Below are 20,554 nucleotides of genomic sequence, written 5' to 3' on the forward strand. Positions count from 1 at the left end.
GAACGCTCTCCCCCGAGAACTGAGGAAAGAACCGAACTACCTGCGATTCAGGAAACAACTCAAAACTCACTTGTTCCCTTGATTTTAACCACTTCTGTTTAAAAGAAAAATTTCTGTCCCCCCCCATCTTCTCACCCCCGACCCCACAGGTGTAGGGATCTTTAGCGCTGGGATACCTCAGGGTGACTACGCGCTCTATAAAAATTTTTAATAATAATAATAATAATTTGCAAATATTTATCTGTCATGTGGGGGAAAAGAAACCTTTCAGTGAGGACGTTTCATATATTAGGAGGAGGGGTTCAGAAACTGGTTCTACATTCTGAAACTGTTTGGGGTAAGATTAAACTTTTTAGTATGGGTGCAGTCAGACCAGATTTAAGAGCAGGACAGAGTGCACCTTCTCCAAGTGATTAATCAGTAATTTAGGGAACAGGGGTTAATTCCCTGAGCATACTTTTAAATAAGGTCTGCTGCCAGAGGGTTGTCGAAATAAGATGAACTGTTCTATGATTTTTAGAAGGGATTCAAACTCATCATTTTTGCAGTAAGACTATTGTGCGGTATTTCCTTTTGGAATGAATGGAAAGCGGAACACTTATAATTCAATTTTGAGTTATCTTTAAGGTGCTAGTATCTTCTGTGGAAATTAGGTTGACAATGTTGTTTGCTATCATGGTTTCATTTGGATTTTTTTGATTTTGCTGTGGGGTTGATGCAGTGTTTAATCATTTGGAAAAGAGCTTTTGGGTGATCATAGCCCTCATTAATTTGATTTTGGAAGAAGCAACCTTGGGTGAAAAGAACACGATCCTTGTGACTTTACGTCACTAGTTTCAACAGTAGATGGGCTTCATGAATTTGATTTCTTCTCCTTTTTTTGTCACATTTTCTTGTCCTCTTGCTGGTGTTGTGTCTCTGGAGAAACTGCTCTGAGGTAAAGGATTTAAAACTACAAGCAACTGACCTCAGAGTCAAGTTGAGAGCACGTAACTATCCAGATGGAATAATATCACATGCTAGGACAAGAGCCAGGAATAATGACAGGCAAGCCCTCCTGGAACACACCAGAAAGAAACCAGATACGACACAATCTATATGTATCACAACGTGCAACAGTGCCTCAAACACCATCAGTAAAATAATAAACAAACACTGTCGTATTCTGAGTGGATGCACAATGACGCTACCCAAACCCATGTTCTCACACAAAAGGAACCGCAACTTAAAGAACATGTTGGTACACACCCGACCACGTAAACCTCAAGACAACTCACCGAATCAAGGTTTTCTGGCACCATCAGTGGACACCATCCCTGCGGCAACTGCAGTGTGTGCCACATCACAAGCACCAGTAAAAAGATCACCTTTAATGATGGCACAACTTGGGAACAACGGAAGTTCACTACCTGTGAATCAAAGAACGTTATGTACTTGATCACATACCCTTGTAATGTCAAATATGTGGGAATGACATCAAGGAAAGTAAGAACACTTATGTGTATGTGCGAACATCGTAGTAACCTAAGATGCCAACTAGCAACATCTAGAATGATCTCTCATTTTCTGGAACAGAAACACATTCTGGGGGATTTGAGATGGACTGTGATCAAACTGATTGATAACAAGGCTGACCTTCATGAAAAGGAGCAGAGATGGGTCTATAGACTCAAATCACATGACAATGGATTGAATGAGAAAATACCATGGGGTCAGTTTACCTAAATATAAAACCCATACTTTGGTATGATTGCCACCCTGTACGACTTCTCCCAACACACTAAACCCATACTTTGGTATTATCTACCTCTGATAGCACCCTGTATGACAATTTTTTCCACTGGGTTCAGTAGATCGTAACTAAAGAGGTTCATTCCGGACAATTGCATAGAAACTCTGTACTCAGGATATATTACCCATAGGTAGTCAGTATCATTTACACTCATGCAGCCTGATAATGATGACACTATGGCGCATGCGTTTTTCTCTATTTATCCGTATCCAGAAATATACTTACTCTTTCCCATTATCCACGGTGGTAAGATCAACGCTAATGGAGAATTTTTTTGTTTATTGACTTAGAGTTAACACTTGTATAAATAATCAGGTGAGGACACAAGAGGGTTTCCCTGCGCCTACTTTTTTTGCCAATAAGGTTTTAGAGGTCAACACAGTTTCTCAATTGAGGAATACCCTTTTAACATAGTATGGTGGCACCCACTAGCTCTGATTATTTACTTCTATTCTAGTCCATTTCCATTTCCAACAGCTTTATTCAACAAATTTAAGTCATAAAAGCATTTACAATAATACAGATATGATTGGTTAGATAAAGCAGCTGTCAAAAGAAAGACATGTAAATTCAAAAATTGGATATGTTTTTAAATAAAACGCATGCACTTATTATGGCCATCTTTGAAGACCCAAATCATATAACTGAATGATAGGGCATGCAATCCAAACCTTTAATTTTTTTGGGGGGTGAATAATCTTATCATAAAACTTGATAAAAACACATACAAAAAGTATGGTAAAAGCATTTAAAATATGTACAATACACATCGCAATTTTAGATATATTAAGCACTTGTTATGGTCCTACTTCTACGTTAAAAGCTCATTTGGATCTAGATGAATGATTCTCACTATTGTGTCCAGGACTGCTTAATAGAAAATGGCTGTATTAGATCACATCATTATTTATCCTCACATAGACGTGTTGAGTGGGCACTTAATACCCATGACCACCCTAACATTTTTGCAATGGCTATAGAAATTGTTGCTGAGGTATCAGTCCGCAAAATTCTTTCTGCTTCGCTAGCCCGTCTGGTGCCCAGGAGCAACCAAACGCGTCGCGGAGCAACATACCCAGCACAAACAAAAAGAAGATGAGCCAAAGATTCGTTGCTAGACTTACACACCAGGCATGTATCTACAGTTGGTTTATTAGGTCTCGCCTTTTCCATTCCGCAGGAATGGAAAATGGAGAGAATTCAAGTGCTCAAAATACTCGTCAAACTAAGGCTTTTTTCTGTGCGGTTTTCTTCGAGTTCACGTGAATCACGTGACCAAACAAGCACGGGCATCAGCCTCCCTCCCTCCTAATTGCATTTTTTCACGGCTGCCACCACATCAAAGGGCTTCTCCCAGCGTGTGCTCTGCGGCTTTTCCTCCCCTAATTATTCAAGGCTGGCCGGCCGTACTTTCCGTTTCCCGGCCGCTCTTGTTTCCCTAATTTTCTCTCACGCTATCATGTGCCCTCTCTTGTACTGTTTTCTCTCTCAGCTCCCTCTTTCTCTATATCTTTATGTGTCAACTGTGTCTCTCTCTAGATTATTTGCCTACCCGTTTGTTTCATTTCAGTTTGTCAGTCTTATTCGTCCCTTTGTTTTCTTTAATCATATGTGCCAGGCTGTCACCCCTCATCGCTCATTTTTCTGTTTTCTGCATTTGCTTGACTCTTTCACTTCCGAGCTTATTAAAGCATAACCCAAGACAGAATACAAACCACTTTATCTATTAGCATTATCCTTTTTATGAAATGTATTAATCTACTTGAAGTTGTGCGGGGCTTCTCCGAGAGGTAATGAGGTGTCCTCTCAAGACACAGACGATCCTCAATTAACTGAGCGCCAGCAAAAGTGGGCTGGGACCGACTCCATTAAACCCTTCAGATGCTTGAGAAGAATCGATGTAATCATTTCATACAGCTAATACCCAGTGAGGGATGCACGTGCATGTGGCTATGCAGACGACGTGCAAGAGAGGCACGGAAACAGGAACGCGTGAAGATCCTTACAATGAGACACAGCGTTAATAGGTGCGCGTGATGTGCAAGGATATTATGATATGCAGTGAACCGTCCATAGTTACTATTAAACATGCATCTTTCCCTATGCAGACATGCACAAACAGTGGAAACAAGTACGGTGTTGTTGGCCAATACACTGACTGAATACGACCATAAGCCTCAAACAAACAGAAAGCCACAACCTCAGCAACCACCAAAGAAAATGATGGTTGCAAGCATATCCAGGTCCTTTGAAGTTCATGTCAGTGCTCTTCACACAGCAGTAAGTAGTAGTAAGTAGTAAGTAAAGTATGAAGTCTTATATAGCGCACGACTTACCCTGGGGCATCTCGGCGCTTGCTTAGGGAACCCGTCCTGGTATTCCCCTGTGAGATAGCCCTAGCAGGGTATCCACAAGGTGAAAGCCAGGCATCCCACCGCGAGGGGCCGTTGTGGAGATTAAGCAAGCTATTGCCCAGAGTCGCAGAGTGTGAACCCGTGAGCTGAGAAGGCACCGGAGCGAGAATTAACGAGTCCGCGGAATTTTTGAGCCCAAGACCCGCCGAGGCGGGGAATTGAACCCTGGTCCCGGACCGAACTCAAGCTCCAGGTCTGCCGCCTCTAACCCCTGAGCCACACTTCTCCACCAGGAGCAGGAGCAGAGGCTGGGATCAGTCCTTGGGACTGCCTGCTGCTGGGCAACGAGAAGGCACTCAAATATCAATAAAGACTATTAGATGGCAATCAGCAGTTGAACTAAGCCAGAACACAATTTGCAGTTTTTTAGAGGTTTCTCACTTCAGAAGGTTTGCTGGTTTGTGGCCAACTAATTATGTCATTTGTATAGCTTATTTATGGGCCATTTATTAAAGTCGTTTTTCCATCACTAAAACTTTCACATAGTCATTTTGGCTAGCCTCCACACAACCACACACCCAACCACACACACAACCACACACCCAACCACACATACAACCACACCACACACACAATCTCACACACAACCACACACAACCACACACACAATGACACACACAACCACACACAACTACACACACAACTACACACACGCAACCCCGCACACACAACCCCAAACACCTACACACAACCCCAAACACCCACACACACCCCCAAACACCCACACACACACACAACCCCACACACAACCCCACCACCATACACGCATACAACCACTCACACATACAACCACTCACACATACAACCACTCACAAATACAACCACTCACACATACAACCACTCACACATACAACCACCCACACATACAACCACTCACACATACAACCACCCACACATACAACCACTCACACATACAACCACTCAAACAACTACACACACAACCACACACAACCGCACACACACAAACACACACATCTGTCGCCCTCACTCTATCTATTCCCCTCACTCTATCTATCTATTGCCCTCACTCTATCTCTCTATCGCCCTCACTCTCAATCAATCTATCTATCTATCGCCCTCACTCTATCTATCGCCCTCACTCTATCTATCCCCCTCACTCTATCTATCGCCCTCACTGTCTATCTATCTATCTATCGCCCTCACTCTGTCTATCTATCTATCGCCGCCACTCTGTCTATCTATCTATCGCCCTCTATCTATCTATCGCTCCACCACAGCATCACTCAGGGGCACCACAGCATCACTCAGCACCACCACAGCATCACTCAGCACTACCACAGCATCACTGGTTCAAATATGTTCTCTCAATGTTTGAAGCTTTATTGCAAATGTCACAAAAAAATGTTAATATTTCACTTCTGTTCTTGGATTTTAGTCACTGAACATAATCTTCACAACAGTTATTTACAAAAGTTTAAGCTATTGCCATTAAAAATTACAATCACTTTTATTTAAGTATTAATTATTTAAAAAAATTAAAAGCCAATGTTTATTGTAATATCAATACATCTAAGTAAAGGCAATACAAAACATGTGACATTACAAATACTAAAAGTGTCACATATGCTAAAGTTAAAAGTATTGGTATTGTAAATCACAAAACATAAATATAAAATGTCATTTACAAAACCAATAGCTCCAACTTTCCTACTGCAAGATCTATTGGCAACGCCAGTGCTTGTTTATCTAGCAGTGAATGCTCTCACTGGCAGTGTGCCTACTCTAAACTGAAAATACAGGTTACGGTCTAGCGCAGCGGTTCCAAAACTGTGCGCCGTGGCTCCCTGGTGCGCCATGAAAACTTGCCAGGGGCGCCACGAACAGATGAGCACACAGTTTGGGAATCAGTAATAAATAGTATGGCATCTGAATTCAACACTGCTCCGTGTGATGAGGCCTGCAGTGGTTACCCTGGGCCATAAGAGGGCAGTGCAACCTCACTTTCAAGGCATCTTGTTTAATTACACCGTTTTGTATATTTACCAGCTTAGCTAAGGCTTTCATCACCCCTGTTGAAAGAATGCCGAATGCAAGGAAAGAGAGCCCTTGGAAGAGAGGCGCAGTTGCACATTCTTATGAAACTTTCGTCTGAATACAAGATAATAATATCCTATTCATGTGTGCTGCTGATATGCATATCACTGAAAGCAGTTCGGTTAATTCAGGTTCATGGCATGCAGCCCCCCTTGAAATCGAGCACCGGACGTGCCACTTTCTGCCAAGAAAGACACAATACACAATTAAATATTAATGAACTCCCTGCTCTGATAGCCAGAGAATAACGCCCATTTTCTATCGTCTGGATCCAGTAATGCGCTCAACAATAACATAAACTAAACTAAAATGATGGTGGTGCTTGGCAGATACGGAAGTACATCACATGTGTACTGTATACTCTTTTACTTGCACATGAAACCCTTTATAATTCAAGCTATTTGTGTAACATTTCTGAGCCCTTACAGCTGCTTCTCTGTTGCACTTGAAAGCTAAGAGCGCTTCGAGAAGCCTTGAGCTGGCATGGCTGAGATATTCGAGATATTTTCCTAATCATAACTATTGGGGTTTTATCACGCTCAGCTGTGAGTGTTTGTGAAGGTATGGAGGTGTTTGAGATGACTATGTTGTGTGCGCTGTTATCTTTCCTGCCAATAAAAACAAAATACCATTTAGTCAGTTTGCTTATCTTCAAATATTAAGATAACCTTCTTACGCTCCCTCCCAACTCTTTCAAATATTCACCACTATGTAAAACCTTTGGAACGTGGTAGCACACGTGTGCTCATAAACACCTACTCATCTATAGTAAAATACGCTTACACGTGTGACTCACGAACCAGCACGAGTCCATCAACACAGCTCGAGAATACATTGAAAAGTGATCTCGAATGATATTTTCTGTTTGAAGCATGAACAGATGATAAAGGCTATAAAAATACCAATTTTAGTGGTGGTGTTTTTTTTTTTGACCAACTGGGACTTAAAAATACCGGGGGTGCTGGTAGAAAACTGGTCAGGTGGCAAACGTAACTGGCTCGTTTATTTACTGTTGGGGTTTTTGTGTATATGCCACTTTAGCACAGTCTGTCTGTGAAGCAGAACCCCCTGTGTTTTTTGAACAACCATTGGATGTCTGGTAAGCAAGTGGCCAACCACCGGAAAAAAGAGGAGAAAAAGGGAAGTACTCCAGAGGCCGGGCTTACATCCCGCTCAGTATGCAAGTGGCTAAAAAATAAGTTGTGTATACATGTTGAATTAGCTAAGTCCCTATTTTTGGCTACATTGGCCTCTAGTTCGTTAGTGGCATAATCTGTGCTCTTAAGAATTTTGTCTAGCAGATCTGGAATTTCTATTATTCTTACCCACTTAAGCCATCTTAAATCATTGGTTGGTACAATCTCGCCTGGGGAATATCTGTTCCTAGCTTGTGCGCAGGACTATTGACAGCTCAGATCCATGGTTCCACACAAGGGGTTATGGTCACTTTCTAGCCTATCTATGACCGCCATGTCCACCATGGAATGCCATAGCTCCAAGCTCACCAAAACATAATCAATTCTGCTAGCACTATGGCCATTATTAAAAGTATTAGCCCCTTGTCTATAAGATTGTGTGCATCCATTTAAAGCCCGCAAGCCCTTTTCCATGCAAATATTATTTACTAGCAGCCCGTCCCGACGTTGTCCGGGTATGAATTGCTGCCGGCCAGTAGTATATTGTTTTGTAGGATTTCGTTTTGATAGCATTTCTTATCTGTGACAGGCCTGAGAAATCGCTCCGATTCACAGTGCACTGCTGATGCACTTAAGAATGCGCATTCAGTAGAGTGTGAACTCGAGTTTCCCTACTTTATTTTTCCTTGCAATATTATATAGCATGAACTCGACAACATGGCATGAGCACAATTTACATTACGGAAGAACACATTCATTTGTGGTAGGCACGGGGAGACAAAGCGATTTGCCTGGAATCACAGGATGTTGAGCTGATGCCGAGATTCGAACGTAGCTCCCCAACTCTAAAGTTCGCAATTCTAGAAATTGTGGCGGGAGGTGTGTCTAAAAGTGTATGTCGGTGCTGGCCATCAATGAGAGAGACCTGTGCATTTTTCAAATGGGTGATGAAAAATATGAGTATGTTGCTGGAGATGTGGGCCGCCGTACCACCAATGTACTTACCGGGGGAGGGTAAACACCCATTATTCCGCAACTTTCTTTCCGCATACCATCACTCCGCATACTTTCATTACGAAAGTACCATGACTCCGCAATGCCATTATAACGCATGGCATTACATTTTATATGCTTTTACCACGCATACATTCACAACGAAATTCGTTGTAAATGCATGAATGGTAAAATGATGGTTTTTTTAATGTTTGGATAAGGTAAGTATGGGTATGGGGTATATGTTTTGGGGTACTGAGGTATATGTTTTGGGGTTTTTGGGTATTTTAAGGGTTCAGATATAATTTTGGGTTATGGGGTACAGGGGTAGTTTTAGGGTTTAGGGATAGGTATGGGTTTTGGGGTACAGGGGTATTTTTAGGGTTCAGGGCTAGGTTTGGGTTTTGTGGTATATGGGTTATTTTTAGGGTTATGGGGTAGGTTTGGGTTTTGGGGTACAGGGGTATTAAGGGTTCAGGGCTAGGTTTGGGTTTTGGGGAACAGGGGTATTTTTAGAGTTCAGGGCTAGGTTTGGGTTTTGGGGGGCAGGGGTATTTTAGGGTTCAGGGGTAGGTTTGGGTTTTGGGGTACAGTGGTATTTTTAGGGTTCAGGGCTAGGTTTGGGTTTTGGGGTACAGGGGTATTTTAGGGTTCAGGGGTAGGTTTGGCTTTTGAGGTACAGGGGTATTTATAGGGTTCAGGGCTAGGTTTGGGTTTTGAGGTACCGGGGTATTTTTAGGGTTTAGGGATAGGTTTGGGGTTTGCAGAACAGGGTATATTTATATGGTTAAGATGGGTTAGTGTTTAAGGGTGTTGGGGTATTTTAAGGAATAAGGGTGGGTTATGATTATGGGGTGCAGGGGAATTTAAAGGGAGCAGGGTGGGATTCGTTTTTAGGGTGTAAAGGGTAATAAAATAAAATAATAAATAAAAATAATATAAATAATGTAATTTAAAAGAATAAACGTTTTAATTAAATTAAAAAATGTGTGTGTATATATATATATATATATATATATATATATATATCTATATATATATATATATATATATATATAAATACACATATATACAAACATATATTTGATGTTTTAGTAATGTACTTTTACAATGTATATGACTTTACCACACATGCATTTGCGTTAAAATGGCATGCGTGATAAAGTCATATGTGTTGTAAAAGTTTTTGAAATTATGTATTTGCGGAGTAATAGTCCCCCCTTAAAAAAATAGCGCAGTGATGGTATGTGGGAAGTTGGTTTGCGGAATATCATCACATATTCCCGGGGGAGGGATAGTCCCTTTCTTGCTATTTCCGTGGAGGTGGGCCTTGTGTCTGGATGTGCGTGGCGCGAGGCCTGTGTGCAACAGAAGTGGAAAATCTCCAGTGTGCGCTTCAGGCGTCACCGGAAGTTAAGGCGAGATTACATTTCCTGCACGAAGGCCCCTGTTTGCGCTCCTTTGGGCCCTTGGGAATAGCGCCATGCCTGACCTCCATACAGTAAAGCAGGTACACCTCACTGGGAGCGCGGGGCAAGCACACCCGGAGCTGGAATGTACAGAACCTGGGAAGAAAAAATAATGAAATATTGGGCACAAAGCTCGCTTTTTTTCCCCGTAATCCCGCGCCCCGCACACGCCCCCAGCACACTCCCACAGCACACGATATGAGACATGGCATGAAGGGCGGAACGTACCACACGCCCCCAGCGTTTGTCACGCCCCCAGCACACGCCCACAGGACACCGCAGACACGCCCACAAGGGACTACTTTGCTGGCACGGTTCTTTTACCTTTTAAATGTATATGGTGGGCGTCTGCATAGCCTATGTCCTTCTGCTGCAACTGCCCTTTCCAACGCTGTATTGGGTGTTGTGATTGGTGCTGTGGTTCCTGAGATTACCCGCCTCAAAGGTTTGGGCTCTCTCTTTATTATATTAGTATAGATTTGAATGACCACATCCGACCACTTACTTATAGGTTTAACTCTAATATTGGAATACCCCATTTGTTGTCTTCTTCATCTGTTAAGTAACCACCTTCAGTGGTAAGGGGTTCAAATGTTGTTTTAAAGTCCCCCGCTATTATAGTATCCAAAACGTCCTGATTTGAGTCAAGAAGGTCTTCGAGAGCCGCTAAAACTCCCAACCTTTTCCCTCTTGTCTCTAACATAGAAGTTATACATGTACATTTATAGATGGTCCTGCGTGGTCAGTCTAATTGCTTGGATTTCCTGGCTCCGGGTTGAAAGAACCTGTATGTAAACCTCTAGGTCGCACCCAGATTGCCAGCCCTCCCGAAGGCCTCCCATATGCTCCCTTATTTGCTGCAATAAAATAATTTAGATATCCAGCACAAAAGAGGGCTGTCTCTGCCAGGTTTCTTGAAAGAGGCAGATATCGTATGCCTCTATAAATGCATGCCACTAGGGGGAGCCCATCTTGTTACTCAGACCCGCAATATTCCAGCTTAACATTCGATTCTTGGATGAGGTCAAACCTAGGGGGAGATGCTTTGTGCGATTGAGAGATAGTGGGATCCCGACTCCAGTATAAGGCACTCACATTGCTGTGTGAAGGCGGACATTGGTTTCTACTATAAATTGTATCTAGGCCAGGCGAAATCCAGAGAACGTAATCGAAAACCATGAGAAGACTGATTTCCTGGTTGTGTTGGTCTCCTGAGCCCTCCTCACCCGTTCAAACTGTGGCGTTCACAAAATGCCACAGCAGGGAGGACAGCTGATTTTGGATAAAGTCTTTGCTCTCACAGATTTTATTTTATGCACGTTCTATTATCCTCTAGGCTGTGTGTTGGTGCACAGTTCCTAGGCATCCACGACAAGACGGACCAACCAATCAGCCTCAGAATGTTGCTTTTATTATACGTTTGCACATGTAATGACATCACAGCCATGATGTCTATGATAAAGATTACATTATTTCTAAAGTTAAGCAGAAAACGAAAGTACATTTTGCTTCATTCATGTTTGGCTCACTTAGCTAGATTCATGAGGGCACTGGGTGAATTTAAATAAGACAGATATGTATAATGAGCAGAGCACTAAGCAGTGGCAAACCTTTAAATGGACAAAAGCTTAGTCCATTTGGCATCTGGAACAGAACTGAATTGTTAACGTCTGAGGAATAAACAAATGAACTTGCACAAGAGACTGAACTAACATACCAGGTCCAGGCCTGTTGAAGGCTTTTGTGGGGTCTGGGTCCAGAACACCATGCGGTGCCCCTGACTGGTGCATGAGGACCTCGTTCAAAATAAAAAAAACAGTGTCACTGAACATTTTGTTTATGAAGTGTGAGCTTATGCTGCCACGCAGTGGCGGCTGGAGTTACCTGCCTCATCATCCAAATATCATAACAGCAGTCTAGGCTGGCTTTTGTGACAAATGAATACATTTTGCAGTGGCAGATTGCAAAAAATCAGTATTGGGGAAAAAGCCCCTGCTGCTCCCCCTTGTGACGTCCATGGACACAATGAACCAATCGTGTTTGTCTGCGTTGAGTCTCTGCTTTGCATAAAGATGGCAGTCAAGAGTCTACGGTCTGTCACTATGAAAGGTAGCACTGTAGCTGCTTTTTTAACCCAAGCCAAGACTGATATTTTAAGACCAAAATACGCGAAAAAATATTTATAGTAGCAGTTTCATGGTTTACAAAAGTGGGGTGATAATGCCCTTATCAATGACTGCTGCAGAGCATTATGGGAAAGAAGGATACTCCGAAGCACATAGTTTATGTTGTCTAATGTCAGCCCCGGGTGATCTGGGCCCTGAGTACTAACAAAAATATTTTGCTTGAGAGTTTTAAATAATGTTATTTTGGCACCTGTGTGTGTTTCTTGGGACTTATGATATGCGGTAATCAATATGGTTTGCTATAGGATATAGGGCAATGTTCCCTCCCCGTTTCTCTTTAGACAACAGATATTTAAGCAAACTTGTATTACTATTCTCCTGACCTCTTGTGCTTTCCCATGGCTTTCTGAATCTTCAAACTCAGAGCACAAGCAGAAATTCAGACAAGTGGCAAAGGATTGCTCAGCACTGGTGATTTATTGCACACATATGCAGACACTTAGTAATATTTTATTTTTTTCGGATCTGTGTTTCATAGTTTATTATTACATGCGGGAAAGTCATGCACAGGTTAGTAATAGCATTATAAACATAGACTGAGTTCCATACCTGATTATGGGTTGAAAAGAGACATCCAAGCTGATCAGCATGTCCATGGGGTAAGAGCAGTTGAAATTGACCCTTACTTCCTGGTCTCTAATAATTATCCCACTCGTATCCGATGTTAAGAAAACTGTATTTATGTAGGTGGCATACGTGTCATTTTTCTAAGAGAAAGAGATACCAGTTAGAAATTCGCCGCATAGGAATTAATCAGAAATACAAGCGTACCACGCTGTGCATAGCAGTCAGTCCAGTGCCCCGGCCCACCGCTTCTGACCGACCTCTTAACTTCCTGTTACTGGAGGACTTGAGGTCACATCCCCCCAGCGCCACAGCATATAATGCAACGACTGCCCGGTGTCTCGGTATTAATTGGGCTGCAGTCAGTGGCTCACAGTGACTGAAACGAGTCGTGCAGCCGGCGAAGCGCGGCGGGAATCTCGCAGGAACCCGGGCAGAAATTGTAACATTGTCTGAGAGCAGATATTTAACTATTGAGCTCCTGCTGCTGGCAAGTGAAGTCTGCTGCGGCCCGATGCGCACGCAGGTGGCGGCGCGCGCTAGCACTTAGAGTCGTGGGCAGCCAGTTTCAGCACTGTCAGCAGAGTGTGGACAGTGACAAAAATGCGTGACAATGCATTTCAGTGTGGTGTTGCGGGAACACCACAGTGAAATGCGTTCGCGTCACGCCTGATGCGTGACACTTGGCAGGACTGACCATACCAGAAAATAACAGTTGCTTTTCAGGTAATTCAGTACAAAAGGGGCTGGTGACCACCCCCTTTTGTACCGTTTCAGGTAATTCAGGCAGTTCATATTAGGTGTGGTGTGTACCTAGGCAACTCTTTCTGAGATTATTTGGATGCTGAACAGGGCAGTCTCAAAGTGTTCCAGAGCCAGAATTACCCTCCCTCCTGGGTCAGATTGGTAAGGTGGGCATTTGGGCAATGGGCGATGGGCTGGTATCTGAATTCCAGCTGTGAGACACTTTTCTGGGCAGCGTTGTTGCCAATTTGGGCTGTTTCTGTTTTAACCAGATGCTGCCAGCGGCCCAGTGGGGGCCTGAGCGGCCTTTGCAGAGGCAGATAGACCTCTATTACCTCCCTTTTACCAATGGGGCAGAGGAGTCATTCCCAGGCTCTCGCTGGACTGACCCCTTAATGTATGCAGAATGAGTAGGAGGCCTGAGCAGAAGCGGCCTCACTTATATTCAGGTGTGGTTCACCACTGTGAACTAAACCATGCACAGGGTCCTAGAAGCATTTGCATTTTTTTTTATCTCAGTGAAGTTAAGGAATTGTGCCTCTGTTAGAGAACCTCCCCCTCTCCTTTTTATAATACTTAAAACATTGAATCAGTGTTTTGCAAAAAGGTACTACCAGCAAATGTGTCAACTTTTTTTTTATGGTGCCAGGGCATATTTTGGATCCCAATCTAACCCTGCCCTGCCTCTCTCTTGTTTTTGGCACCCGTGCAGCTACATCCCAGTCCAGTATAGTCATGAGTGTGACCCAGACCTCCCCAACTATTGCGCACCAATGGCATCTGTTTTTATGGATTCTAGGTAGAAGACTAGAAACAGCCCTGTTGCTACAGCTTTGTATCTCAGAGGACAGTGTGGCTGAATACCCTTGAACTATCATGCAGAATGTAATACTCATGAAAATAGCTGTCGGATAAAGCACAACAGTTCAAGAGATGAACGCAGACGATTGTACATGGAAACAACTGTTACACCACATACGTTACTATGCATGTTTTTACCCCGCATGCCGTTGCAACGAAAATGGTTTGCTGTAGGAGGAGAAAGGTGTTGGATTTAACTCCAACACCATCCCTTCTGTTGCACAGACTGGAGTTGGAATAGTAAATTATACTATTCCAACATCCAGCGCACCCCCAACAGAAAGTCGGGGTAAAATTTGTGTTGCAACGGCATGCGGGGTAAAAGCATGCGTTGTAACATTATACAACCGATTGTACAATTACAAACTGCAGATGGCTGACCACATATTGCTTACCTGATGTCATACAATTCAGTGGAAATCTCATCTTTTGAGGCAATGCTTTTGGTATTTTGAAATTAGGACAATTTGCAAAGCGTCAACAAAGGGTCTGAGAATAGATACTGAGCTTATATGTAACAGCATTTTCTAACTTTGCATTTTTGGCTTCTTTTTAATAATTGTTTCTTTTTTATGCTGAATAGCATTGGCGAATGGCAGAAATATTAGCTTTAAAATATTTCTTTGCTCATGGCTGTCTGCTAACCAGTGCTTAATTTGAGCTGGTGGTGCCACTGGCACTCATTTTTGGGGAGCTGCACTAATTTTCCCTCATTAGACATTTACCGAGGATAAGAGAGAGAAAATGAAACTCAGGGGAAAGGAGGAGAAAAAGAAAGACATAAAAAACATCTTAATGGGAGAAAAAAGGAACCTGCGATAGAGAGAGAGAAAGGAGCAGGAATTGTCCAGTGGTGAATTAAAAAGGCAAGAGGTGGAATCAAGACTATGCAGGGCGCTCAGTCATTTAATAGCACCGGCTGTGGGCTACTGAGCAGAGCTTTGACCACTGGCACTCATTCTTTTATAAATTAAGCCTTGAAACTGACTTTTTTTTTACATTCTATGATAAATGATGCGGTATGATGATAAAATATTGTTATGAAATGTCTGAAGTTTTATTGTAAACCAAAATAGAACCAAACGTTGTACTGTCCCTTAATTCCAGCAGAAAACTAGTTGCAGTACTGTTAACAAAGGAAGCCTTGCCTATGGGTGCTACCACTTTTATGGACGTTGCCTTTGGGTGCTACCACGTGTATTGGACGTTGATGATGGATTGGTTTGGCCAAAGGTCTTTGTACATCACAACCTACATTCCTTAGTTTACATTTGTGGCACATCAATGTCCATCATAATACAGACATCATGTGATACAGAGATATTATGTGCATCCTAAGACGTGATTCTTGTCAGACCAACTCACTACAGTAACACAAATATTATTTGGTCTGAACAGTGACATAAAGAAATAAATATATTTATATTTATTTATATATATAGTTCTCTTGTATATCACAGCTTCCATGTCTATTTTTGGGTTTAGCTCTTCAGCAGAGTTGGTCATTGTTAGACATGGCCCTTTTTGCCTTTTGCCTCCTATTTTTCTGACCCTATTTATGTTGTCTATAGGACCCTGGTCACTATACTACTGCTGATCAGTGCTAATGTGCATATGATCTTTATATAAATTGTGAATATGATTGGTTAACCATGATTGGCATATTTGATTTACTGGTAAGTCCCCAGTAAAGTGCAGAGTGTGTGCCAGGGCCTGTAAATCAAATGCTAAAAGTGGGCTTGAAGCACGGGTAGTGCCACCAACATGAACAGCCCTGTAAATGCGTCTCACACCTTCCCCTGCAGTCTCTTCGGGTACACTTTTAAACTACCCTGCTAACCTGGTAAGTGCACCCACTTGCGAGGCCCAAACCTTCCCTTTTCTTACATGTAAGGCACCCCTATGGTAGGCCCAAGGTACTCCAATGGGCAGGGTGCAGTGTATGCGAAAGGTAGGACATGTACTGGTGTGTGTCACATGTCCGGATAGTGAACTACTGTCTATTATGTTTTTCACTGTTGAAAGGCTGTCTGTCCCGCAGGCTATCATTAGAGCTGCACTATAATATTTTACATGTGTAACTTTCAATTGGGACAAGAGAGAGAAATGGAGATTAGGCTCTCTAAACTCAGAATTTAATATCACTCCTTTTAGTAAAGGTGTTTTTAAATTGTGTGTTTGAAAATGCCACTTTTAGAAAGTGGGCCTTTTCTTGTTTTACCATTATGTTTGTGTATCAGTGTCTGGTCCTGGAGTGACAGGAGCTGGAGATGTGCATTCACTCTAGACAGTCACAAGGGGGGTTTCCTGCCTTGCCTGGGTGAATCATCCCTGGGCTGAATTTACCTGGTCTGCTTTTAGAGTGGTTGGAGGAGTTTGCTAACACCTGAATAGGCTCTGTATTTTTGCACAATGCTGTCCCCACCCCCTACGGTCATGCTGGACCAGGATGGACAGTACTGGTTATGACTGAGCTCAGAGACTCTGCCGCAAAGAGAACAATGACAAAATGGGGTGCAAGTATGTGACCTAAAACCCCAAGGCTTCGGATTACTTCAAGAAACAAGAGGACCCTGCCAAGAATAAGAGCAGAAGAGCTGTGTGAGGAGCGCTGACTTTTCTGAGTGAGGGGTGGGTTGGCCTGCAGTTGCTGCTTCTATCTGTGGTGGAGGAAAAGGACAGACTCTGGTATCCTGCTTGGGAAGAATCTCAAAGGGCTTGTGTGTGCTGGCCTCCTGTTTTGGAAGACTCAGGGATATCAAAGTCATCCTCCCTTGTGCTATCAATTTATTGGAGGTTCTTGGTGATCATTGGAACTCCTCTGTGCTTTTTTTTTTTTGTAAAATTTTTATTTATAGTTTGCAAAGTTGAAAGTAGAAAAAGAGAGGAATAGAAAAAAGACAAGAGAAAGGATAAGGAGAAAAAAGAAACAGGCGACATTCTGCCACATGGCCCCACACAGGGGGTGTTGAAGAACATTATCGCAAAAGAGATAAAGGAAATCCAAATTGTACATCCAAAGGGACGGCAGCCAGTAGAGTCAATAGGAGTGCTAATGATATAGACCTGCAGTCTACATTGTCCGAAGTGCGCACCTATGTCCCAACAGCTAGTGCAAAGTTCTCAGATGAAGAGGGATGCTCCAATCCCGATCATAATCACAGCGTCTGCTTGCAAAGGCACATCAAGTCGCAACAAAGAGAAAAACAACAACCCCACCCAACACCCCGCCTCCCCCCTTTCCCCCCATCCCCCACCCCCCACCCAGTGGTGGCGACCAGCACTCATGCAGAACATCATCATACACATCTGTGATTAAATTTGAAATAGGTGAAGCGCTCGTAGCGCTGAAGGGCAAACTGCCGAAGGCAGACCACGTGACAAAAATCTCACCAAGGGGCCCCAAGTGAACATGAAGTTTTTAAAATTCCCCAGGAAGATATCTGAAAGTCGCTCCATACTCAGTAGTCGCCACAGCCGTGCATGCCATAAGGAAATGGCAGGAGCAGTCGGGCTTTTCCAAGCGGCAGCCAAAGTCAACTTGGCCGCCCCCAGGCACAGCTACATAATGCGCTTATCAGCTCTAGTCTGGTATTCAAGCTGCGGGTCCCTGAGGCCCAACAAGACAAATTCCATTGAATCCGGGAGTGGGTAACCCAGCACATCTTTGATGTGGGAGAGGATCTCGGACCAAAATGGCCGGATGGTGGGGCAATCCCACCAGAAGTGGCTGAAGTCACCCAACATTCCCGCAGCCCCGCCAACACCTATCAGAGGTAGTCGGGAATATTCGGTGCAATTTGGACGGATACAAATACCAGTCGAATATAAGCTTCACATGAGCCTCTCTGAGATCAGCAGAATGGTTATGTGCCGTCACATCCCGCCATAAGCTCCTCCATTCGCTGTCGGAAATGTCCCTCCCAAGAGTACTCTCCCAGTGATCTATATACCGAGGTCGAGGGGACATCGCGGTGTCCAATAGCATCCCATACAAAAAAGAAATCGCCCCCTTCATGGTGGATGTGTGAAGAATAAAGGTTTCAAATTTCGTCAAAGGTCTATGTAAGTGTGTGGGTGGAGCGGACCGGAATAACAAGCGTGGAGGCCGTATGTAGTGGGCTATCTCGTAGCCGGTGTTTATTATAGTACAGTATTTCAAGGGTATGGCACAAGGGAAAAGAGAGTTCCAAAGGATTGCAGGTTCCGGGTCCGAGGGGATGAGTCTTCCTGTGATGAACGTCTCCGGACAGCTGTGGGTCTTGACTGGCGTCGGGGCTGGTCCTTGAGGTAGCAGTCGGGTCAGCTCCCGGATGGTGGATCCTCGGAGGGGGAAAAGGAGAGAGAGAGTAGGGGCCGTTAGATCTGTCGGTCAAACCGAGGATAAGAGACCGTTTCTTTCACCGGAGTGTTGGGGCTGGAACGAAGGTGAGGAAAGGGAGGGGAAGGTAAGAGAGGAGTGGAGATAGCACGGTCAGGGTGGAGGGTGGATTAGTGCCAGGACGTGGGGGAGGTTTTATCTACAGTCGTGATTGTGCCACTCTCACACGAATATATATACTATTCACAGTGCGCTGTGAAACGTGAATGGGGGGGGGACTCTATTATACAAGGGTTGTATTTACAGCCTACTATTTACAGACACTCGTATCGCCTACTATCTACACACACGCGAAACTGGTACTCACTTGGCCCGCCGCAACTCCGTCCTTGAGTTGCGGCCGCTCTCCAGCGTCCTCCTCTGGACTCCACCAGTCCTCCGTCCAGACCTCGTCTCCTGGTTCGGGTTCGCCTCTCTTCTCCGGGGGTTCTTCGCACGCCGTCTCCTGCCACGAGTCTTCCTGCTTGAACGCGGTGTTGTCAGTTCTTCCGGCTTTTCTGTGGTCCGCCTCCGGAAAGGGGGAGGGACTTCCGGGGTCGCGGGGATGTTCTTCCGGTGTGTTCCGCGTTGGGACTGGTTCCTGCAGGGAAAGAGAAAGGGGTGGAGTCCTGGTTGTTTTGGTTGTCCGGGCAACAGGGAATGGTCGTCGTGACCGGGAGGGGTGACGTGGTATCCGCGCTGACGGCGCCGTGGTCCCATCACATTCCCTTCCCCTAGCTGTCTTTCTTGATCGGGTAAGCTGGCAAGGATATCGGGAAAGATAGTCGGCATTGGCTTGATCAGCGCCTTTCCTGTGAAGCGTCCTGAACCTGAAGGGCTGTAGGGAAAGGAACCAACGAAGGACCCTTTTGTTGTGTCCCTTGTTACGGGCCATCCACTCCAGCGGGGCATGGTCCGTGTACAAAATGAATTCTCTGCCTTCGAGGTAGTAGCGGAGGCTGTCCACCGCCCACTTGATGGCTAGGGCCTCCTTCTCCACTACGGCGTAGTTTCTCTCCCGGGGAAACAGTTTTCGACTCAATAAAAGGATGGGCCGTTCATCGCCATTGGGGTCTTTCTGTGACAGGACAGCCCCTAGCCCCTGTTCGGAAGCATCGGTTTGGAGTATAAATGGCTGGGAATAGTCGGGGCTGATGAGAACAGGACTGGACAGTAGGATGTCTTTCAAGTGGTGGAAGGCATCCAACAAGGAGGGATGCGGTTGTCTTAGGGCTTCTTCGGTTTTTATGGACTTCTTTAATAGGTCTGTGAGGGGTGCTGCTATCTGTGAAAACCGGGGGATAAAGCGTCTATAATACCCTAGAAGGCCTAGGAAGGCTCGTAACTCTTTTTGGGTCTGGGGAAAAGGAATGGAGTGGATAGCAGTGATTTTGTTGTTTTGAGGGCGGATCAGCCCTTCCCCCAACAGGTATCCCAAGTACTTCACGGTCTGAGCGGCAAAGGTGGTTTTCAAGGGGTTGATCGTGAACCCATAGGACCCCAGGGAGTGTATTACGCTTTTTAGGTGACATAAGTGCTGGTCCCAATCATCACTATAGATGATTATGTCATCTAGATAAGCCCCGGCATAAAGAACATGGGGTCTTAATACCAAATTCATGGCCCGCTGAAAAGTGGCTGGGGCCCCGTGAAGCCCAAAGGGCATCACCGTGAATTGATACAGGCCTTCGGGGGTGGAGAAGGCCGTCTTCTTTTTATCTTCAGGTCGTAAGGGAATCTGCCAATAGCCTTTACAAAGGTCGAGCGTGCTGATGAATTTGGCCCGACCGATGCGCTCGATCATTTCATCAACCCGAGGTAAAGGGTAGGTATCAAAGGAGGAGATTTTATTAACCTCTCTGAAATCGATACAAAAACGGACTGATCCGTCAGGTTTTGGCACTAACACGATTGGTGAGTTCCAATCGCTGCAGGAGGGTTCGATGATCCCCATCTGGAGCATCTGGGTTACCTCGTCCC

General features: G+C 44.3%; 1 protein-coding gene across 1 annotated transcript in view; it reads right to left on the reverse strand.

Annotated features, from left to right (window-relative positions):
• Positions 1 to 20,554, reverse strand: part of LOC147660915 (uromodulin-like) — a 705,518-nt gene that overhangs the window by 114,861 nt on the left and 570,103 nt on the right. Inside the window, exon 14 of the mRNA XM_086951433.1 lies at positions 12,595 to 12,752. Coding sequence (XP_086807559.1) covers positions 12,595 to 12,752 — 158 coding nt within the window. The remainder of the gene's footprint in view (positions 1 to 12,594; positions 12,753 to 20,554) is intronic.

Source organism: Lissotriton vulgaris, unplaced genomic scaffold (assembly GCF_964263255.1).
Source record: "Lissotriton vulgaris unplaced genomic scaffold, aLisVul1.2 SCAFFOLD_380, whole genome shotgun sequence".
Classification (NCBI taxonomy): Eukaryota; Metazoa; Chordata; class Amphibia; order Caudata; family Salamandridae; genus Lissotriton; species Lissotriton vulgaris.